The 24,922-nt window shown below is 42.7% G+C and overlaps 1 protein-coding gene across 2 annotated transcripts in view; it reads left to right on the forward strand.

The window, feature by feature from the left end:
- Positions 1-24,922, forward strand: part of LOC143808782 (L-gulonolactone oxidase-like) — a 171,579-nt gene that overhangs the window by 71,020 nt on the left and 75,637 nt on the right. For both annotated transcript variants that reach the window (XM_077291791.1, XM_077291792.1), the window contains exons 5-6: positions 229-319; positions 810-995. In XM_077291791.1, the coding sequence (XP_077147906.1) occupies positions 229-319; positions 810-995 (277 nt within the window). The remainder of the gene's footprint in view (positions 1-228; positions 320-809; positions 996-24,922) is intronic.

Raw genomic sequence — 24,922 nt, forward strand, 5'->3', positions numbered from 1 at the left:
TAACCGCTCTATACGGTCATAGAATATCCACCATTCTTAATTTTTTCATCCCAGAGCTGGATTCACAGCTACATTTTTCAGCGCTGATGTATGATGTCCTCCATGTTGCTGCTTCTGAACATGTACTACATTGAGACCAGAGAGCAGAAATCCCCTATGTCTGTGTGTGCTGTGGATGGGAGACATCCTAACATGTCCACCCTCATTTATCCTCACTTTATTCCACAGCATCGGGGCTGTGTCTGAAGTTGCAGCAGGTGGAGTAATCGGAACGGGGACCCACAATACCGGCATCACTCACGGCATCCTGGCTACACAGGTAGGAGACTGATTGCACTGTGGATTCACCGCGGATTTCACCAAAAATCTCCACCAAATCTGCCACTTCTTAACATTGGCCAAGGGGTTGTCGGAAGAAATAAAGTATCCTGCTGCAGTCATTAGTGATAGAACCCGACAGCATGTGTTTAATTTCCCTGCAGTGCCCCTACAGGAAAAATGAAGTATTACACTTGTGTCATTGAAATCAATGGACGATCCATGTAATGCATGGATGTGTCAGGTCCTCCTGAACTGGAGGATTGCTCTCTAGCTACTTTTCACTCCAGATAAATGATGATAGCTCATTTTAAGATCTCCGCTTGCTGTCAGTTCTTTAGTGGTGTAGGTGTGGAGAGTCATCCAGGGCAATGGACAATAATAATTCAGGATTTTGAATGGGGTTCTCCAAGACCTTGGAATGGGTTTTGCATGCTGGATTCTGAACCGTGCCCACAGTCGAGCGTCTCATGACCCTTCATTATACGCAGGTTGTGGCGCTGACCTTGATGACGTCTTCGGGCGAGATCTTCGAATGCTCAGACTCGGTGAATGTCGAACTTTTCCAAGCAGCCAGACTTCACCTGGGGTCTCTGGGGGTCCTTCTCACCGTCACTCTGCAATGCAAGGCTGCCTTCCACCTGCAGGAGATCCAGCAACCGTCCACCCTGCAAGAGGTAACGATGATATATCATCCTGAAGGCAGGAACCCGGGGGACAGTGAGCTCGGAATTCAGCGTCTGAGGGGTCCCAGGGGTCGCACATCACTGGCAGAATGCAAATATGGCCATTGTATCTAATCCGGTGATACGATCCAGTCTGCTGAGCTGTGTATCTAATCTTTTCATGTGTGATACAGTTTTATGACTGTACAGGTGCTTCTCACAAAATTAGAATATCATCAAAAAGTGAGTTTATTTCAGTTCTTCAGTGCAAAAAGTGAATCTCATATATTGTATAGAGTCATTACACGCAGAGTGATCTATTTCAAGTGTTTATTTCTGTTAATGTCGATGATTACGGCTTACAGCCAATGGAAACCCAAAAGTCATTATCTCAGTAAATTAGAATAATTAACAAAAATCACCTGCGAAGGCTTCCTAAGACGGCTGCGATTGTAATGAGAAATCGGATAGCGTTCGGCAATTGAAGTCAATGGGTGCAAGAAAAAAGTCAGACCATGCTGTGCCGTCCGATGTTTACGCACCGGTGTCCTTTGAAAAGCAGTAAAATCACACTGACAGGTTAGAATAGAATAGATAGAATAGATATATACACATATAAAAAACATAGATATATAGATGTCAGTGACAAACACATATACTGTATATATGTACATGTAATACACAGAAGAAAAGCCAGCAATTCATGTACCGCGTAGTGTAAAATCACTGCAGGAGCCGACAGGATAGAATAGATATAGATAGATGCCAGTGACAAATATAATTAGTACAGTGTGTGCAGTTTACTGTACATGCATTTTATTACTAAATACATTATTTTTTGTAAAAAAAAATGGCGTGGGGTCCCGCATAATTTTTCATGCCAGCAGAGGGAAAGCCAACAGCTGGGGGCAGATGTTTATAACCTAGGAACGGGGTAATACCCATGGAGCTTCCCAGGCTAATAATATCAGCTCAGATCTGTATAATTAGCCTTTACTGGTTATTAACCCCTTCACCCCCAAGGGTGGTTTGCACGTTAATGACCGGGCCAATTTTTACAATTCTGACCACTGTCCCTTTATGAGGTTATAACTCTGGAACGCTTCAACGGAATTGGGGACTCCCTCAAAAAATGATGTAGGCACGCTTTATATTTATTAACCAGCAAAGGTTAGGCAGACAAGAATATAACTAGGGTACTATAATACTGCCTCATATATACAAGAATATAACTACTATAATACTGCCCCTATGTACAAGAATATAACTACTATAATACTGCCCCCTATATACAAGAATATAACTACTATAATACTGCCCCCTATATACAAGAATATAACTACTATAATACTGCCCCTATGTACAAGAATATAACTGCTATAATACTGCTCCTATATACAAGAATATAACTACTATAATACTGCTCCTATGTACAAGAATATAACTACTATAATACTGCTCCTATATACAAGAATATAACTACTATAACACAGCCCCTATGTACAAGAATATAACTACTATAATACTGATCCTATGTACAAGAATATAACTACTATAATACTGCCCCCTATGTACAAGAATATAACTACTATAATACTGCCCCTATGTACCAGAATATAACTACTATAATACTGCCCCTATGTACAATAATATAACTGCTATAATACTGCTCCTATGTACAAGAATATAACTACTATAATACTGCCCCTATGTACAAGAATATAACTACTATACTACTGCTCCTATGTACAAGAATATAACTACTATAACACAGCCCCTATGTACAAGAATATAACTACTATAATACTGCCCCTATGTACCAGAATATAACTACTATAATACTGCCCCTATGTACAATAATATAACTGCTATAATACTGCTCCTATGTACAAGAATATAACTACTATAATACTGCCTCTGTGTACAAGAATATAACTACTATAATACTGCTCCTATGTACAAGAATATAACTACTATAATACTGCCTCTGTGTACAAGAATATAACTACTATAATACTGCCCCTATGTACAAGAATATAACTACTATAATACTGCTCCTATGTACAAGAATATAACTACTATAATACTGCCCCTATGTACAAGAATATAACTACTATAATACTGCCCCTATATTCAAGAATATAACTACTATAATACTGCTCCTATGTACAAGAATATAACTACTATAATACTGCTCCTATGTACAAGAATATAACTACTATAATACTGTCCCTATGTACAAGAATATAACTACTATAATACTGCCCCTATGTACAAGAATATAACTACTATAATACTGCTCCTATGTACAAGAATATAACTACTATAATACTGCCCCTATGTACAAGAATATAACTACTATAATACTGCTCCTATGTACCAGAATATAACTACTATAATACTGCCCCCTATGTACAAGAATATAACTACTATAATACTGCTGCTATGTACAATATAACTACTATAATACTGCCCCTATGTACAAGAATATAACTACTATAATACTGCTCCTATGTACAAGAATATAACTACTATAATACTGCTCCTATGTACAAGAATATAACTACTATAATACTGCTGCTATGTACAATATAACTACTATAATACTGCCCCTATGTACAAGAATATAACTACTATAATACTGCTGCTATGTACAATATAACTACTATAATACTGCCCCTATGTACAAGAATATAACTACTATAATACTGCTCCTATGTACAAGAATATAACTACTATAATACTGCTCCTATGTACAAGAATATAACTACTATAATACTGCTCCCTATGTACAAGAATGTAACTATTATAATACTGTCTCTATGTACCAGAATATATAGTAAGTAAAGTAGAAAATGAAGGGGGTACAGTGGAGTGTATGCATCACCCAGGTGCCTCTGTGATGTGAAACCCGGAGAAAAGGCTGCAGTTATGATACTGCTGAGAGAGTGGATCCCTCCAATTCTGCAATAATGCCCTCTTTTTTTTCAAAAAGTTTCAATTAATAAAATATCTTATACAAGACATGAAGTAAAAATATTTTTGTTTGAGGCACCGCACGCTCATACGACCGAAGAAAGATTTATACAAACTTTTTGATGTGGCGTAATATGCCCTGCTAATGTATCTGTGGATTCCATAGAATATTGCATGTTCTTTACTTACTTCACTACTACATCTCCTACACACATCCTGATATTTCTCAGCTATGGCAGAAAAGGCTCGAATATAGAACTTTTATTGGTTAAGCCAACCATTTTCTATGTGATTTGATATAACTTAGGCATCTCCTGTTTATAATTATATATGTACAGCTGGTATAACCTGGGCATCTCCTGTATATAATTATATATGTACAGCTGGTATAACCTGGGTATCTCCTGTATATAATTATATATGTACAGCTGGTATAACCTGGGCATCTCCTGTATATAATTATATATGTACAGCTAGTATAACCTGGGCATCTCCTGTATATAATTATATATGTACAGCTGGTATAACCTGGGCATCTCCTGTATATAATTATATATGTACAGCTGGTATAACCTGGGTATCTCCTGTATATAATTATATATGTACAGCTGGTATAACCTGGGTATCTCCTGTATATAATTATATATGTACAGCTGGTATAACCTGGGTATCTCCTGTATATAATTATATATGTACAGCTGGTATAACCTGGGCATCTCCTGTATATAATTATATATGTACAGCTAGTATAACCTGGGCATCTCCTGTATATAATTATATATGTACAGCTGGTATAACCTGGGCATCTCCTGTATATAATTATATATGTACAGCTGGTATAACCTGGGTATCTCCTGTATATAATTATATATGTACAGCTGGTATAACCTGGGTATCTCCTGTATATAATTATATATGTACAGCTGGTATAACCTGGGCCTCTCCTGTATATAATTATATATGTACAGCTGGTATAACCTGGGTATCTCCTGTATATAATTATATATGTACAGCTGGTATAACCCGGGCATCTCCTGTATATAAGTATATATGTACAGCTGGTATAACCTGGGCATCTCCTGTATATAATTATATATGTACAGCTGGTATAACCTGGGTATCTCCTGTATATAATTATATATGTACAGCTGGTATAACCTGGGTATCTCCTGTATATAATTATATATGTACAGCTGGTATAACCTGGGCCTCTCCTGTATATAATTATATATGTACAGCTGGTATAACCTGGGTATCTCCTGTATATAATTATATATGTACAGCTGGTATAACCCGGGCATCTCCTGTATATAAGTATATATGTACAGCTGGTATAACCTGGGCATCTCCTGTATATAATTATATATGTACAGCTGGTATAACCTGGGTATCTCCTGTATATAATTATATATGTACAGCTGGTATAACCTGGGTATCTCCTGTATATAATTATATATGTACAGCTGGTATAATGCGGGCATCTCCTGTATATAAGTATATATGTACAGCTGGTATAACCTGGGCATCTCCTGTATATAATTATATATGTACAGCTGGTATAACCTGGGCCTCTCCTGTATATAATTATATATGTACAGCTGGTATAACCTGGGCATCTCCTGTATATAATTATATATGTACAGCTGGTATGACCTGGGCATCTCCTGTATATAATTATATATGTACAGCCGGTATAACCTGGGCATCTCCTGTATATAATTATATATGCACAGCCGGTATAACCTGGGCATCTCCTGTATATAATTATATATGTACAGCCGGTATAACCTGGACATCTCCTGTATATAATTATATATGTACAGCTGGTATGACCTGGGCATCTCCTGTATATAATTATATATGTACAGCCGGTATAACCTGGGCATCTCCTGTATATAATTATATATGTACAGCAGCCGGTATAACCTGGGCATCTCCTGTATATAATTATACATGTATAGCCGGTATACCCTGGGCATCGCCTGTATATAATTATATATGTACAGCTGGTATACCCTGGACATCTCCTGTATATAATTATATATGCACAGCTGGTATAACCTGGACATCTCCTGTATATAATTACATATGTACAGCTGGTATAACCTGGGCATCGCCTGTATATAATTATATATGTACAGACGGGATACCCTGGACATCTCCTGTATATAATTATATATGTACAGCTGGTATAACCTGGACATCTCCTGTATATAATTACATATGTACAGCCGGTATAACCTGGGCATCGCCTGTATATAATTATATATGTACAGACGGTATACCCTGGACATCTCCTGTATATAATTATATATGTACAGCTGGTATAACCTGGACATCTCCTGTTTATAATTATATGTGTACAGCTGGTATAACCTGGGTATCTCCTGTATATAATTATATATGTACAGCTGGTATAACCTGGGCACCTCCTGTATATAATTACATATGTATAGCTGGTATGACCTGGGCATCTCCTGTATATAATTATATATGTACAGCTGGTATAACCTGGGCATCTCCTGTATATAATTATATATGTACAGCTGGTATAACCTGGACATCTCCTGTACATAATTATATATGTACAGCTGGTATAACCTGGGCATCTCCTGTATATAATTATATATGAACAGCCGGTATAACCTGGGCATCTCCTGTATATAATTATATATGTACAGCCGGTATACCCTGGACATCTCCTGTATATAATTATATATGTACAGCCGGTATAACCTGGACATCTCCTGTATATAATTATATATGTACAGCTGGTATAACCTGGGTATCTCCTGTATATAATTATATATGTACAGCTGGTGTAACCTGGGTATCTACTGTATATAATTATATATGTACAGCTGGTATAACCTGGGCATCTCCTGTATATAATTATATATGTACAGCTGGTATAACCTGGGCATCTCCTGTATATAATTATATATGTACAGCTGATATAACCTGGGTATCTCCTGTATATAATTATATATGTACAGCTGGTGTAACCTGGGTATCTACTGTATATAATTATATATGTACAGCTGGTATAACCTGGGCATCTCCTGTATATAATTATATATGTACAGCTGGTATAACCTGGGCATCTCCTGTATATAATTATATATGTACAGCTGATATAACCTGGGTATCTCCTGTATATAATTATATATGTACAGCTGGTGTAACCTGGGTATCTCCTGTATATAATTATATGTGTACAGCTGGTATAACCTGGGCATCTCCTGTATATAATTATATATGTACAGCTGGTATAACCTGGGCACCTCCTGTATATAATTACATATGTATAGCTGGTATGACCTGGGCATCTCCTGTATATAATTATATATGTACAGCCGGTATAACCTGGGCATCTCCTGTACATAATTATATATGTACAGCTGGTATAACCTGGGTATCTACTGTATATAATTATATGTGTACAGCTGGTATAACCTGGGCATCTCCTGTATATAATTATATATGTACAGCTGGTATAACCTGGACATCTCCTGAATATAATTATATATGTACAGCGGGTATAACCTGGACATCTCCTGTATATAATTATATGTGTACAGCTGGTATAACCTGGGCCTCTCCTGTATATAATTATATATGTACAGCTGGTATAACCTGGGCCTCTCCTGTATATAATTATATATGTACAGCTGGTATAACCCAGCATCTCCTGTATATAATTACATATGTATAGCTGGTATAACCCGGGCATCTCCTGTATATAATTATATATGTATGGGTGGTATGACCTAGGCATCTCCTGTATATAATTGTATATGTACAGCTGGTATAACCTGGGCATCTCCTGTATATAATTATATATGTACAGCTGTTATAACCTGGGCATCTCCTGTATATAATTATATATGTACAGCTGGTATAACCTGGGCATCTCCTGTATATAATTATATCTGTATAGCTGGTATAACCTGGACATCTCCTGTATATAATGATATATGTACAGCTGGTATAACCTGGGCATCTCCTGTATATAATTACATATGAACAGCCGGTATAACCTGGTCATCTCCTGTATATAATTATATATGTACAGCTGGTATAACCTGGGTATCTCCTGTATATAATTATATATTTACAGCTGGTATAACCTGGGCATCTCCTGTATATAATTATATATGTACAGCTGGTATAACCTGGGTATCTCCTGTATATAATTATATATTTACAGCTGGTATAACCTGGGCATCTCCTGTATATAATTACATATGAACAGCCGGTATAACCTGGGCATCTCTTGTATATAATTATATATGTACAGCCGGTATAACCTGGGCATCTCCTGTATATAATTATATATGTACAGCCGGTATAACCTGGGCATCTCCTGTATATAATTATATATGTACAGCTGGTATAACCTGGGCATCTCCTGTATATAATTATATATGTACAGCTGGTATAACCTGGGCATCTGTTGTATATAATTATATATGTACAGCCGGTATAACCTGGGTATCTCCTGTATATAATTATATATGTACAGCTGATATTAGGTATATTCTCTGCTTGGTGGAGCCCTGTGCCCCCCTTGTACAGATGATTTAGCTGATTACGTGACCTCCGGAGTCCTTTTTGTCTCACACATCACTGAAGCAAAAAATGAAAACAATGATTGTTATACTCCGGAGTCCTCCCAGGTTAGGCCATCAAGTTTATTTGCTCTCAGATCTAGTGCACTGTGGCTATAGTTGTACTGTTATGGGGCACTGTGACTGCAGCGGCTCTGTTATGGGGCACTGTGGCTGTTGCAGCACTGTTATGGGGCACTATGGCTGTAGCGGCTCTGTTATGGGGCACTGTGGCTGTAGCGGCTCTGTTATGGGGCACTGTGGTTATAGCGGCACTATTATGGGGCACTGTGGCTGTAGTGGCTCTGTTATGGGGCACTGTGGCTGTAGTGGCTCTGTTATGGGGCATTGTGGCTGTAGCGGCACTATTATGGGGCATTGTGGCTGTAGCAGCACTGTTATGGGGCACTGTGGCTGTAGTGGCTCTGTTATGGGGCACTGTGGCTGTAGTGGCTCTGTTATGGGGCATTGTGGCTGTAGTGGCTCTGTTATGGGGCACTGTGGCTGTAGCAGCCCTGTTATGGGGCACTGTGGCTGTAGTGGCTCTGTTATGGGGCACTGTGGCTGTAGTGGCTCTGTTATGGGGCATTGTGGCTGTAGCGGCACTATTATGGGGCATTGTGGCTGTAGCAGCACTGGTTTGGGGCACTGTGGCTGTAGCGGCACTATTATGGGGCATTGTGGTTATAGTGGCACTGTTATGGGGCACTGTGGCTGTAGCGGCACTTTTGTGGTGCACTGTAGTTGTAGCGTTTTTAAAAGGCATTGTGCCTGTAGGAGTCTGGTTATGTGGCACTGTGGCTGCAGTGGATGTTTCGGGGTCCTGTTACTGTAGCGGTACTGTTATGGGGCACTGTGGCCGTAGCAGCTTTTAAAGTCATTGTTAAAAGTTGTAAAATTTGTGCACAATGTAAAGTTGCGCAATCGTTTTACGACTTAGTATTTTCCCACCGCGCCCTTGTACCACCCCTGTACCGCCCCTGCACTGCCCTGTGCTGCCCTTGTCCGCCCTTGTACTGCCCCCGTGCTGCCCCTGTGCCACCCCTTTGCTGCCTCTGTACCGCCCCTGTACTGCCCCTGTGCCGCCCCCTTTACTGCCCCTGTACCGCCACTGTGCTGCCCCTGTATCGTCCCTGTACTGCCCATGTGCCGCCCCCTTTACTGCCCCTGTACCGCCCCTGTGCTGCCCCTTTACCACCCCTGTGCTGCCCCTGTAGCACCCCTGTGCTGCCCCTGTACTGGCCCTGTACCACCCCTGTGCTGCCCCTGTGCTGCCCCTGTTCCGCCCCCCTTTGCTGCCCCTGTGCTGCCCCTGTACCGCCCCTGTGCTGCCCCTGTACCGCCCCTGTGCCGCCCCTGTACTGGCCCTGTAACGCCCCTGTGCTGCCTCTGTACTGTCCCTGTACCGCCCCTGTGCTGCCCCTGTACCGCCCCTGTGCCGCCCCTCTACCACCCCTGTGCTGCCCCTGTACTGGCCCTGTACCGCCCCTGTGCTGCCTCTGTACTGGCCCTGTACCGCCCCTGTGCTGCCCCTGTACCGCCCCTGTGCCGCCCCTCTACCACCCCTGTGCTGCCCCTGTACTGGCCCTGTATCGCCCCTGTGCTGCCTCTGTACTGGCCCTGTACCGCCCCTGTGCTGCCCCTGTACCGCCCTGTGCTGCCCCTGTACTGGCCTTGTACTGCCCCTGTGCTGCCCCTCTACCACCCGTGCTGCTCCTGTACTGGCCCTGTACCGCCCCTGTGCTGCCTCTGTACTGGCCTTGTACCGCCCCTGTGCTGCCTCTGTACTGGCCCTGTACCGCCCCTGTGCTGCCCCTGTACTGGCCCTGTACCGCCCCTGTGCTGCCCCTGTACTGGCCCTGTACCGCCCCTGTGCCGCCCCCCTTTGCTGCCCCTGTACCACCCCTGTGCTGCCCCTGTACTGCCCCTGTGCTGCCCCTGTACTGGCCCTGTACCGCCCCCCTTTGCTGCCCCTGTACCGCCCCTGTGCTGCCCCTGTACTGCCCATGTGCCGCCGCCTTTACGGCCCCTGTACCGCCCCTGTGCTGCCCCTGTACCGCCCCTTTACCACCCCTGTGCCGGCCCTCCACCGCCCCTGTACCATCCCTGTGCTGCCACTGTACTGCCCCTCCTTTACCGGCCCTGTGCTGCCCCTGTACCGCCTCTGTGCCGCCCCCCTTTACCGCCCCTGTACTGCCCCCTTTACCACACCCATTTTGTCAGAAGTAAGAGCAAATGCCGTAAAATGCTAAAAAAAAGTTGCTAAGCTTTATCCGAGCCTCGTGTTACACCAAATGTTTGAGAATTTCCAAGCTTCTTTCTCCAGAATTCTGGAGTGAAGACTTTGATGAATCGCGGACAATGTGATTATTTTGCTTCCTGACATTTAATTATTTATCACCATGAAACATGTTTATACAATTAGAAGATTCCGTCCTCGATTAAAGGGGAAGCGCGCCCTCGTGGTACATTAGATAAAGCAATTTCAGGAAGATTATGCCACGAGAGATCTGTGTAACAAAAAAAGAATCTCCGAGCCGTTCTCAAGGTCAGACACCGCGCATCCCTAATGATTCCCGGTAGGACGCCGAACCTGCTCTCTGCATTAATACAGCTGACTCTTCCCACTAGTCTCCTCACTGCTCCCTTCTTCTCCAGTTTAGGACAGTGAGGTGTCCTACATCCCAATTAAGTCTAAAACGCTCCATTAATAATCCGGTCTGCTGTGGGTGATTTAAAGGGGATTTAGCATTTTTAATGAAAATTGCTGGAGAAAGTGATGGAAACTTCCAGATTTCAGATTGGGGATTAAAATTGCAATCTGATATTGCCAAGATTGTCAGCCCTTCCTTTAATTTACAGTATTTGTAACTTGTAGTACCACTTTTCACCACCGGTGGCAGCAAATAATTTGATAATTAAAGCAACAGAGCCCACTAGATTTTACCAGTCAAATTTAACAATTGAAAGCGCATTTCTCAAAAAATAGACCCACCTAGGCTGTCTATGCATTTCATGGATGGTCCTTCTTTTTATCAGTTGGCATATAATATTCCATTTACTCTTCGCTTAGAATATAGAATTTGGAATGCAGCTTTGGATGTGACTGGAGCGAAAGGAGTAAAACTCAATGTATGTAAAGCAAATATCTGAACTAAGTCAAAACTTTGATGAAAAGAGAAAAACAAAAATCTCCTGTTTTTGGATCAGTGTTGGCTGTGAGTGCACCTCTGTGATTGTCAGGACCATATACCGCAGGGGCGCCCAACCTGCCATGATGATAAAAGGCTTCCATGCATCTAGATTATTCCGGGCATCTGAAGCCGAGCGCAGGTTAATCCCGGCTCTTCTCTTCTCTCCGGATTTCCTTGCACATTATCTCTCACACTGTTTGTACTGCTTTAAGTTTCAGAAATTCCATCTCCAGGGAAAATTACAGTCTGAGATGAAAAAATATATCCAGAGAGATTTAACTCCGGGATCAAGGAGGATTCAGGTCTCACAGGGTTAAAAAAAAAAGTGTTCTTAAGGTGTCAAGATTACATCACAGCCTTAACGGGATGTTGGCACCGTAGGGCTTGGTGATGCATCGATAGGACTCGTCACGACCTCTGACCCAGAGAGGGTAGATGTCAGGCGCTACCGGAGAGGGGCCACATATTGTCCGTCAGTGGCCATGAGCCCTCCGAGATTATGGACAGTCCCATATGGCAATTTTTCCTACTATTGCTTTGGACCAAAGACATTTAAATTTCCAATAATTGTTATTTGATACGTTCTTACACAGATACATATGGCATGAAGGACACCCCTGGCCGAGTAACTGGAGGTGTTTCTTTTTCCAAGCTGGTCATCTTGAGAATATGTCGAGTCAAGAGGAAAATTAAGGAAGAACATGTTTATAATATTTCATTCTTGGGTACGGGGGGTACTTGGTGGGCTTCAACAATGCATTCTCTCGTCTTGAGAAGAGTATGAAGACCATGGGGCAAGTAGAGTCAATGTACCAAGAACAAAAAGTCCACAAAGAATGGTCAATGTACCAAGCACAAAAAGTACACAAAGTATGGTCAATGCACCAAGCACAAAAAGTCCACAAAGTATGGTCAATGTACAAAGAATAAAAAGTCCACAAAGAATGGTCAATGCATCAAGAACAAAGAGTTCACAAAGTATGGTCAATGCACCAAGAACAAAAAGTCCACAAAGTAAGGTCAATGTACCAAGCATAAAAAGTCTACAAAGAATGGTCAATGCATCAAGAACAAAAAGTCCACAAAGTATGTTCAATGCACCAAGAATAAAAAGTCCACAAAGTATGGTCAATTCACCCAATCACAAAAAGTCCACAAAGTATGGTCAATGCACCAAGAACAAAAAGTCCACAAAGTACGGACAATGTACTAAGCATAAGAAGTCCACAAAGTATGGTCAATGTACTAAGCATAAGAAGTGCACAAAGTAAGGTCAATGCACCAAGAACAAAAAGTCCACAAAGTACGGACAATGTACCAAGCACAAAAAGTCCACAAAGTATGGCCAATGCACCGAGAATAAAAAGTCCACAAAGTATGGTCAATGTACCAAGCACAAAAAGTCTGCAAAGTACGGACAATGTACTAAGCATAAAAAGTCCACAAAGTATGGTCAATGCACCAAGCACAAAAAGTCCACAAAGTATGGTCAATGCACCAAGAATAAAAAGTCCGCAAAGTATGGTCAATGCACCAAGAATAAAAAGTCCGCAAAGTATGGTCAATGCACCAAGCACAAAAAGTCCACAAAGTATGGTCAATGCACCAAGCACAAAAAGTCCACAAAGTATGGTCAATGCACCAAGCACAAAAAGTCCACAAAGTATGGCCAATGTACTAAGCACAAAAAGTCCGAAAAGTATGGTCAATGCACCAAGAATAAAAAGTCCACAAAGTATGGTCAATGCACCAAGCACAAAAAGTCCACAAAGTATGGTCAATGCACCAAGCACAAAAAGTCCGCAAAGTATGGTCAATGCACCAAGCACAAAAAGTCCACAAAGTATGGTCAATGCACCAAGCACAAAAAGTCCACAAAGTATTGCCAATGTACTAAGCACAAAAAGTCCGCAAAGTATGGTCAATGCACCAAGCACAAAAAGTCCACAAAGTATGGTCAATGCACCAAGCACAAAAAGTCCACAAAGTATGGCCAATGTACTAAGCACAAAAAGTCCGAAAAGTATGGTCAATGCACCAAGAACAAAAAGTCCAAAGAATGGTCAATGCATCAAGAACAAAAAGTCCACAAAGTATGGTCAATGTACTAAGCATAAGAAGTCCACAAAGTATGGTCAATGTACCAAGCACAAAAAGTCCAGAAAGTATGGTCAATGCACCAAGAATAAAAAGTCCACAAAGTATGGTCAATGTACCAAGCACAAAAAGTCCGCAAAGTACGGACAATGTACTAAGCATAAGAAGTCCACAAAGTATGGTCAATGTAGCAAGCACAAAAAGTCCACAAAGTATCTGTGTGTATCGTGTTGTTATACTGTTACAGGGCTGTCATTCACTTATCCAAGCTGTAATGATCGTGAAATGGCTCCACTTATCACGTTCCTTTCTATACAGCAAAGCTGACTAGTGACAGTAAACAAGTGTCACCCTACTGCTTGTGCTCTTGTGGCCAGTGTCAGAAGTGCATTTTTTCGAAGATTGGACAACTAAAAAAACTTCCAAAATGTTCCGATCTGCTTCCGTCAGCTCTGAGCCTCCATTCCCATGATTGATGACCTTGTATTGTGCTGCAAGGACACTAAACTTCAAGTCTCTGAATGAGCAGTGGCTTTGCCGTGCAGATGCCGTCCTCCGGAGCCGCTCTTCATTTCCTCCGCACAGCACATCTCTCACTTCTTCTTCTTTTCTCTCTTTGACATCCACTGGCAGCTTTTGCTTTATTCAGATCAGAATTTGTCCAATATTTCATTATGCAGATAAAACCTACATTGCATCTGGAAAAGTATGTGAACCCCTCAACATAGCAGATGACCTGCTTAAAGATTGACTTTCAGAGAAGTATTGGCATAAACATGCAACTCATTTTCTTTTATTTCTGATTTGTAGGATTTTGGACCACAGTTCCAGAGCGTTGGTGTGGTTGTGCACTGATGTTGGGTTTCCAAGTAATCGGAAAAGTTTGGGGTTGGAGTTTTGAGCCCAAACCCATCATCATCATTTGTCCACAAACATCATGACATCGACCATTACTCTGCTCCACCAGACTCATCTGTTGACTCAGACTCTTCTGTTGACTCTATGGCAGGAACCCTTGCCACCAGACATGACGGCTTTACATTCCTCTAGCAGCCGCCTGGCATTGTGCATAGTGCTCTCTTATGTGCAGCTCCTGCGCTTGCACTGGGGCTCATGGAGAAGAACTAGACTCGTAGTCGGTGTACATCTGTACAGCGCACCCTCTTAAGTTACACCTGTCTCAGATGGGGGAAATCGGCTTGATGGTTGCACCTACTTTTTCTTCCAAACGGAGAAAAGCAAAAGGAGAGACAAGAACAATTGATATGGGGGTATAACTTTAATTTAGCTTCCTCTGCCCTATGTGCACCCCTGTAATGCAGAACTTTCACATTTTTCATATATGGACGGGTTGTTTGTGCACTGTATGGCGGTATTATATCAGTGCTACATATTGTGCTATCACACTTTATCACTGTTTTTTAAAGTGTAGCACATTGAGTGATTATACATCCATATTGTTCTGTATGTGGCCCTGTATGCACCATACATCATTTTTGGTTGGTTACCTATAGATCTGTCTTCTTGCTATTGTAAAATCCACACCTCCTAAATAGCTAAAATCCGAATCTGCAGAAGGAATTTAAGTAGGATTCAGATCTGCCCGTATTTCATGGTGTTTTACTTAGTCTGGGATCTCTTTCTTTTTCAGCACTCTTTCCCTTTTGTAGGTAATTTTCACTCTTCTCTGTCCTCCGCTCTTTAGGAGGAACGTGAAGCGCTCTATGGCCTTTCAGACAGCATAGGTCTTAGCTGCCACCCCTTTGTGAATTCCGCTCTTGGGCTCCCTCCAGTGGTTGTAAGTAGTACTTTTGTGAATTCTGCTCTTGGGCTCCCTCCTGTGGTTTTGAGTGGTATAGCTGCTTCTTGGATTTAGCATCAGCAGCTGCGTCCATTGATCTTCTTTCTGCTCGGCTATATTAGTCTGGCTTTTTCCCTCAATCAATGCCAGTTGCCAATTGTTCCTGCCTGGAGGCACGGCTCTTGGATTTCCCTGACACTCTGACTCGCTCAGCAAAGCTAAGTCCTTGCTTGTCCTTTTGCTGTCCACTTGTTGTGGACTTTATTGTTCAGCACATTCTATGTTTTGCTCATTTGTCCAGCTTATCAGTATGGATCTATTTAGCTAAGCTGGAAGCTCTGGGCTGCAGATTTTGCCCTCCACACCTTTAGTCAGGTGTGGAGATTTTTGCATATCTCTGCGGTGGACTTTTTCTAGTTTTTATTACTGACCGCACAGTGTTTCTTTCCTTACTGTCTATCTAGCTAGAATTGGCCTCCTTTGCTAAAATCTTGTTTCATACTACGTATGTCATTTCCTTCTCCTCTCACAGCCAATATTTGTGGGGGGCTGTCCTATCCTTTGGGGATTTTCTCTGAGGCAAGATAGCTTTCTGTTTTCTACCTTAGGGGTAGCTAGTTCTCCGGCTGTGACGAGATGTCCAGGGAGTGACAGGAACATTCCACGGCTACTGCTAGTGTTGTGTTAAGATCAGGAACTGCGGTCTGTATAGTTACCACCTGCCCAGAGCTAGTCGCATGTCACTCCTAAATTACCAGTCCATAACAGTGCAACTGGCCAAAAATGAGTTGAATGCATCCCAAAAGAAGGAAAAGAAAAAGAGTTCTGAGCCATTTTTTTTTTCTTTAGTCTGTTTTGTCTTTTTCCTTCCTCTTAATCTCTGGGTGGATTTGGGCGCGGACATGGATGTTCAGGGTTTGTTTTCTCGTGTGGATCAGCTTGCTGCAAAAGTTCAGATTATCCAAGATTATGTTGTTCAGACTCCAGCCTTAGAGCCTAGGATTCCTACTCCAGATTTGTTTTACGGGGATAGATCTAAGTTTTTGAACTTTAAGAATAACTGCAAATTGTTTTTTGCTCTGAAACCCCGTTCCTCTGGTGACCCCACTCAGCAAGTTAAAATAGTTATTTCTCTGCTGCGTGGTGACCCTCATGGTGACCATTCTATAGAAATGGATCCTGTTAAGGTCCAAGCCATTCATGACTGGGTTCAACCCACATCTGTGAAGAGCCTTAAGAAATTTTTGGGCTTTGCTAATTTTTATCGCCGTTTCATTGCCAACTTCTCTAGTGTGGTTAAGCCCCTGACCGATTTGACGAAGAAGGGCGCTGATGTGGCAAATTGGTCCTCTGAGGCTCTGGAGGCCTTTCAGGAGCTTAAGCGCCGATTTACTTCTGCCCCGGTCTTGCGTCAGCCTGATGTGCCTCTTCCTTTTCTGGTTGAGGTTGACGCTTCTGAGATTGGGCAGGTACCGTTTTGTCACAGAGGAACTCTGATGGTTCCTTGATGAAACCATGTGCCTTCTTTTCCCGAAAGTTTTCGCCTGCGGAACGCAATTATGATGTCGGCAATCGGGAGTTGTTGGCGATGAAGTGGGCATTTGAGGAGTGGCGACATTGGCTTGAGGGAGCCAAGCATCGTGTTGTGGTCTTGACCGATCATAAGAATCTGATTTACCTCGAGTCGGCCAAGCGGCTGAACCCTAGACAGGCTCGATGGTCCCTGTTTTTCTCCCGTTTCGATTTTGTGGTCTCATATCTTCCGGGATCTAAGAATGTTAAGGCAGATGCCCTCTCTAGGAGTTTCTTGCCTGATTCTCCTGGAGTTCTTGAGCCGGTTGGCATTCTTAGGGAAGGGGTGATTCTTTCTGCTATCTCCCCTGATTTACGGCGGGTGCTTCGGGTTAAAAAAAAGTGTTCTTAAGGTGTCAAGATTGCATCACAGCCTTAAAGGGATGTTGGCACCGTAGGGCTTGGTGATGCATCGATAGGACTCGTCACGACCTCTGACCCAGAAGGGGTAGATGTCAGCCGCTACCGGAGAGGGGCCACGAGCCCTCCGAGGTTATGGACAGTCTCATATGGCAATTTTTCCTACTATTGCTTTGGACCAAAGACATTTTAATTTCCAATAATTGTTATTTGATACGTTCTTACACAGATACATATGGCATGAAGGACACCCTTGGCCGAGTAACTGGAGGTGTTTCTTTTTCCAAGCTGGTCATCTTGAGAATATGTCGAGTCAAGAGGAAAATTAAGGAAGAACATGTGTATAATATTTCTTTCTTGGGTACAGGGGGTACTTGGTGGGCTTCAACAATGCATTCTCTCGTCTTGAGAAGAGTATGAAGACCATGGGGCAAGTAGAGTCAATGTACCAAGAACAAAAAGTCCACAAAGAATGGTCAATGCATCAAGAACAAAAAGTCCACAAAGTATGGTCAATGCACCAAGCACAAAAAGTCCACAAAGTATGGTCAATGCATCAAGAACAAAAAGTCCACAAAGTATGGTCAATGTACCAAGAGTAAAAAGTCCACAAAGAATGGTCAATGCATCAAGAACAAAGAGTTCACAAAGTATGGTCAATGCACCAAGAACAAAAAGTCCACAAAGTAAGGTCAATGTACCAAGCATAAAAAGTCTACAAAGAATGGTCAATGCATCAAGAACAAAAAGTCCACAAAGTATGTTCAATGCACCAAGAATAAAAAGTCCACAAAGTATGGTCAATGCACCAAGAACAAAAAAGTCCAAAGAATGGTCAATGCATCAAGAACAAAAAGTCCACAAAATAAGGTCAATGTACCAAGCACAAAAAGTCCACAAAGTATGGTCAATGCACCAAGCACAAAAAGTCCAAAGAATGGTCAATGCATCAAGAACAAAAAGTCCACAAAGTATGGTCAATGCACCAAGAACAAAAAGTCCACAAAGTATGGTCAATGTACTAAGCATAAGAAGTCCACAAAGTATGGTCAATGTACTAAGCATAAGAAGTCCACAAAGTATGGTCAATGTACTAAGCATAAGAAGTGCACAAAGTAAGGTCAATGCACCAACAACAAAAAGTCCACAAAGTATGGTCAATGCACCAAGCACAAAAAGTCCAAAAAGTATGGTCAACGCACCAAGAATAAAAAGTCCAAAAAGTATGGTCAATGCACCAAGAATAAAAAGTCCACAAAGTATGGTCAATGCACCAAGAATAAAAAGTCCGCAAAGTATGGTCAATGCACCAAGCACAAAAAGTCCACAAAGTAAGGTCAACGTACTAAGCACAAAAAGTCTGAAAAGTATGGTCAATGCACCAAGAACAAAAAGTCCAAAGAATGGTCAATGCACCAAGAATAAAAAGTCCACAAAGTATGGTCAATGTACCAAGCACAAAAAGTCCGCAAAGTACGGACAATGTACTAAGCATAAGAAGTCCACAAAGTATGGTCAATGTAGCAAGCACAAAAAGTCCACAAAGTATCTGTGTGTATCGTGTTGTTATACTGTTACAGGGCTGTCATTCACTTATCCAAGCTGTAATGATCGTGAAATGGCTCCGCTTATCACGTTCCTTTCTATACAGCAAAGCTGACTAGTGACAGTAAACAAGTGTCACCCTACTGCTTGTGTTCTTGTGGCCAGTGTCAGAAGTGCATTTTTTCGAAGATTGGACAACTAAAAAAACTTCCAAAATGTTCCGATCTGCTTCCGTCAGCTCTGAGCCTCCATTCCCATGATTGATGACCTTGTATTGTGCTGCAAGGACACTAAACTTCAAGTCTCTGAATGAGCAGTGGCTTTGCCGTGCAGATGCCGTCCTCCGGAGCCGCTCTTCATTTCCTCCGCACAGCACATCTCTCACTTCTTCTTCTTTTCTCTCTTTGACATCCACTGGCAGCTTTTGCTTTATTCAGATCAGAATTTGTCCAATATTTCATTATGCAGATAAAACCTACATTGCATCTGGAAAAGTATGTGAACCCCTCAACATAGCAGATGACCTGCTTAAAGATTGACTTTCAGAGAAGTATTGGCATAAACATGCAACTCATTTTCTTTTATTTCTGATTTGTAGGATTTTGGACCACAGTTCCAGAGCGTTGGTGTGGTTGTGCACTGATGTTGGGTTTCCAAGTAATCGGAAAAGTTTGGGGTTGGAGTTTTGAGCCCAAACCCATCATCATCATTTGTCCACAAACATCATGACATCGACCATTACTCTGCTCCACCAGACTCATCTGTTGACTCAGACTCTTCTGTTGACTCTATGGCAGGAACCCTTGCCACCAGACATGACGGCTTTACATTCCTCTAGCAGCCGCCTGGCATTGTGCATAGTGCTCTCTTATGTGCAGCTCCTGCGCCTGCACTGGGGCTCATGGAGAAGAACTAGACTCGTAGTCGGTGTACATCTGTACAGCGCACCCTCTTAAGTTACACCTGTCTCAGATGGGGGAAATCGGCTTGATGGTTGCACCTACTTTTTCTTCCAAACGGAGAAAAGCAAAAGGAGAGACAAGAACAATTGATATGGGGGTATAACTTTAATTTAGCTTCCTCTGCCCTATGTGCACCCCTGTAATGCAGAACTTTCACATTTTTCATATATGGACGGGTTATTTGTGCACTGTATGGCGGTATTATATCAGTGCTACATATTGTGCTATCACACTTTATCACTGTTTTTTAAAGTGTAGCACATTGAGTGATTATACATCCATATTGTTCTGTACGTGGCCCTGTATGCACCATACATCATTTTTGGTTGGTTACCTATAGATCTGTCTTCTTGCTATTGTAAAATCCACACCTCCTAAATAGCTAAAATCCGAATCTGCAGAAGGAATTTAAGTAGGATTCAGATCTGCCCGTATTTCATGGTGTTTTACTTAGTCTGGGATCTCTTTCTTTTTCAGCACTCTTTCCCTTTTGTAGGTAATTTTCACTCTTCTCTGTCCTCCGCTCTTTAGGAGGAACGTGAAGCGCTCTATGGCCTTTCAGACAGCATAGGTCTTAGCTGCCACCCCGTTGTGAATTCCGCTCTTGGGCTCCCTCCAGTGGTTGTAAGTAGTACTTTTGTGAATTCTGCTCTTGGGCTCCCTCCTGTGGTTTTGAGTGGTATAGCTGCTTCTTGGATTTAGCATCAGCAGCTGCGTCCATTGATCTTCTTTCTGCTCGGCTATATTAGTCTGGCTTTTTCCCTCAATCAATGCCAGTTGCCAATTGTTCCTGCCTGGAGGCATGGCTCTTGGATTTCCCTGACACTCTGACTCGCTCAGCAAAGGTAAGTCCTTGCTTGTCCTTTTGCTGTCCACTTGTTGTGGACTTTATTGTTCAGCACATTCTATGTTTTGCTCATTTGTCCAGCTTATCAGTATGGATCTATTTAGCTAAGCTGGAAGCTCTGGGCTGCAGATTTTGCCCTCCACACCTTTAGTCAGGTGTGGAGATTTTTGCATATCTCTGCGGTGGACTTTTCTAGTTTTTATTACTGACCGCACAGTGTTTCTTTCCTTACTGTCTATCTAGCTAGAATTGGCCTCCTTTGCTAAAATCTTGTTTCATACTACGTATGTCATTTCCTTCTCCTCTCACAGCCAATATTTGTGGGGGGCTGTCCTATCCTTTGGGGATTTTCTCTGAGGCAAGATAGCTTTCTGTTTTCTACCTTAGGGGTAGCTAGTTCTCCGGCTGTGACGAGATGTCCAGGGAGTGACAGGAACATTCCACAGCTACTGCTAGTGTTGTGTTAAGATCAGGAACTGCGGTCTGTATAGTTACCACCTGCTCAGAGCTAGTCGCATGTCGCTCCTAAATTACCAGTCCATAACAGTGCAACTGGCCAAAAATGAGTTGAATGCATCCCAAAAGAAGGAAAAGAAAAAGAGTTCTGAGCCATTTTTTTTTCTTTAGTCTGTTTTGTCTTTTTCCTTCCTCTTAATCTCTGGGTGGATTTGGGCGCGGACATGGATGTTCAGGGTTTGTTTTCTCGTGTGGATCAGCTTGCTGCAAAAGTTCAGATTATCCAAGATTATGTTGTTCAGACTCCAGCCTTAGAGCCTAGGATTCCTACTCCAGATTTGTTTTACGGGGATAGATCTAAGTTTTTGAACTTTAAGAATAACTGCAAATTGTTTTTTGCTCTGAAACCCCGTTCCTCTGGTGACCCCACTCAGCAAGTTAAAATAGTTATTTCTCTGCTGCGTGGTGACCCTCAGGACTGGGCATTCTCCCTTGAGTCAGGCGATCCGGCATTGCTTAATGTAGATGCATTTTTTCAATCGCTCGGATTATTGTATGACGAACCTAACTCTGTAGAGCATGCTGAGAAAACACTTTTGGCCCTGTGTCAGGGTCAGGAAGCGGCAGAATTGTACTGCCAGAAATTTAGAAAATGGTCTGTGCTCACTAAATGGAATGAGGATGCTCTGGCAGCAATTTTCAGAAAGGGTCTTTCAGAAGCCCTTAAAGATGTTATGGTGGGGTTCCCCACGCCTGTTGGTTTGAGCGAATCTATGTCCCTAGCCATTCAGATTGATCAGCTCCTGCGCGAGCGCAAAGTGGTGCACCATACGGCAGCGTCCTCTGAACAGAGTCCTGAGCCTATGCAATGTGATAGGATTCTGACTAGAGCGGAACAGAGGGGATACAGACGTCAGAATGGGCTGTGTTTTTACTGTGGTGATTCTGCTCATACTATTTCTGATTGCCCTAAGCGTATTAAGAGGGTCGCTAGATCTGTTACCATTAGTACTGTACAGCCTAAGTTTCTCCTGTCTGTGACCCTGATTTGCTCATTGTCATCTTTCTCTGTCATGGCATTTGTGGATTCAGGCGCTGCCCTGAACTTGATGGACTTAGATTTCGCCAGACGCTGTGGTTTTTCTTTGCAGCCTTTGCAGAGCCCTATTCCTCTGAGGGGTATTGATGCTACACCGTTGGCCAAGAATAAACCTCAGTATTGGACTCAGCTGACTATGTGCATGGCTCCAGCACATCAGGAATATTGTCGTTTTCTGGTGTTGCATAATTTACATGATGTTGTTGTACTGGGTTTTCCATGGTTACAAGTACACAATCCAGTGTTGGATTGGAAATCGATGTCTGTGACTAGTTGGGGTTGTCAAGGGGTACATAGTGACGTTCCTTTAATGTCAATTTCCTCTTCCCCCTCTTCTGATGTTCCTGAATTTTTGTCAGATTTCCAGGATGTATTCGATGAGCCCAAGTCCAGTTCCCTTCCTCCTCATAGGGACTGTGATTGGGCTATCGACTTGGTTCCTGGCTGTAAGTTCCCTAAGGGCCGACTCTTCAATCTGTCTGTGCCAGAGCATGCCGCTATGCGGAGCTATGTTAAAGAGTCTTTAGAGAAGGGGCATATTCGGCCATCTTCGTCACCATTGGGAGCAGGATTCTTTTTTGTTGCCAAGAAGGATGGCTCCTTGAGACCTTGTATTGATTATCACCTTCTTAATAAGATCACGGTCAAATTCCAATACCCTTTACCTTTGCTCTCTGATTTGTTTGCTCGGATTAATGGGGCTAGTTGGTTTACCAAGATTGACCTTCGAGGGGCGTATAATCTTGTTCGTATTAAACAGGGTGACGAATGGAAAACTGCATTTAATACGCCCGAAGGCCACTTTGAATACCTGGTGATGCCTTTCGGGCTTTCTAATGCTCCTTCTGTATTTCAGTCCTTCATGCATGATATTTTTCGCAATTATCTTGATAAATTCTTGATTGTGTATTTGGATGATATTTTGATTTTTTCCAATGATTGGGAGTCTCACGTGAAGCAGGTCAGGATGGTATTCCAGATCCTTCGTGATGATGTTCTATTTGTGAAGGGGTCTAAGTGCCTATTTGGGGTCCAGAAGGTCTCTTTTTTGGGGTTTATTTTTTCTCCTTCGTCTATAGAAATGGATCCTGTTAAGGTCCAAGCCATTCATGACTGGGTTCAACCCACATCTGTGAAGAGCCTTCAGAAATTTTTGGGCTTTGCTAATTTTTATCGCCGTTTCATTGCCAACTTCTCTAGTGTGGTTAAGCCCCTGACCGATTTGACGAAGAATGGCGCTGATGTGGCAAATTGGTCCTCTGAGGCTCTGGAGGCCTTTCAGGAGCTTAAGCGCCAATTTACTTCTGCCCCGGTCTTGCGTCAGCCTGATGTGTCTCTTCCTTTTCAGGTTGAGGTTGACGCTTCTGAGATTGGGGCAGGGGCCGTTTTGTCACAGAGGAACTCTGATGGTTCCTTGATGAAACCATGTGCCTTCTTTTCCCGAAAGTTTTCGCCTGCGGAACGCAATTATGATGTCGGCAATCGGGAGTTGTTGGCGATGAAGTGGGCATTTGAGGAGTGGCGACATTGGCTTGAGGGAGCCAAGCATCGCGTTGTGGTCTTGACCGATCATAAGAATCTGATTTACCTCGAGTCGGCCAAGCGGCTGAACCCTAGACAGGCTCGATGGTCCCTGTTTTTCTCCCGTTTCGATTTTGTGGTCTCATATCTTCCGGGATCTAAGAATGTTAAGGCAGATGCCCTCTCTAGGAGTTTTTTGCCTGATTCTCCTGGAGTTCTTGAGCCGGTTGGCATTCTTAGGGAAGGGGTGATTCTTTCTGCCATCTCCCCTGATTTACGGCGGGTGCTTCAGGAATTTCAGGCTGATAAACCTGACCGCTGTCCTGTGGGGAAGCTGTTTGTTCCTGATAGATGGACAAGTAAGGTAATTTCTGAGGTCCATTGTTCTGTGTTGGCCGGTTATCCTGGGATTTTTGGTACCAGGGATTTGGTTGCTAGGTCCTTTTGGTGGCCTTCCTTGTCGCGGGATGTGCGTTCTTTTGTGCAGTCCTGTGGGACCTGTGCCCGGGCTAAGCCTTGCTGTTCCCGCGCTAGTGGGTTCCTTTTGCCTTTGCCTGTCCCTGAGAGGCCCTGGACGCATATTTCCATGGATTTTATTTCGGATCTTCCTGTGTCTCAGAGGATGTCTGTTATCTGGGTGGTTTGTGACCGGTTCTCTAAGATGGTCCATTTGGTACCTTTGCCTAAATTGCCTTCCTCCTCTGATTTGGTTCCATTGTTTTTTCAGCATGTGGTTCGTTTGCATGGCATTCCGGAGAATATTGTTTCTGACAGAGGTTCCCAGTTTGTTTCCAGGTTTTGTCGGTCCTTTTGTGCCAGGATGGGCATTAATTTGTCTTTTTCTTCGGCGTTCCATCCTCAGACAAATGACCAAACTGAGCGAACTAATTAAACCTTGG

The sequence above is a fragment of the Ranitomeya variabilis genome, chromosome 2, assembly GCF_051348905.1.
Source record: "Ranitomeya variabilis isolate aRanVar5 chromosome 2, aRanVar5.hap1, whole genome shotgun sequence".
Taxonomy (NCBI): domain Eukaryota; kingdom Metazoa; phylum Chordata; class Amphibia; order Anura; family Dendrobatidae; genus Ranitomeya; species Ranitomeya variabilis.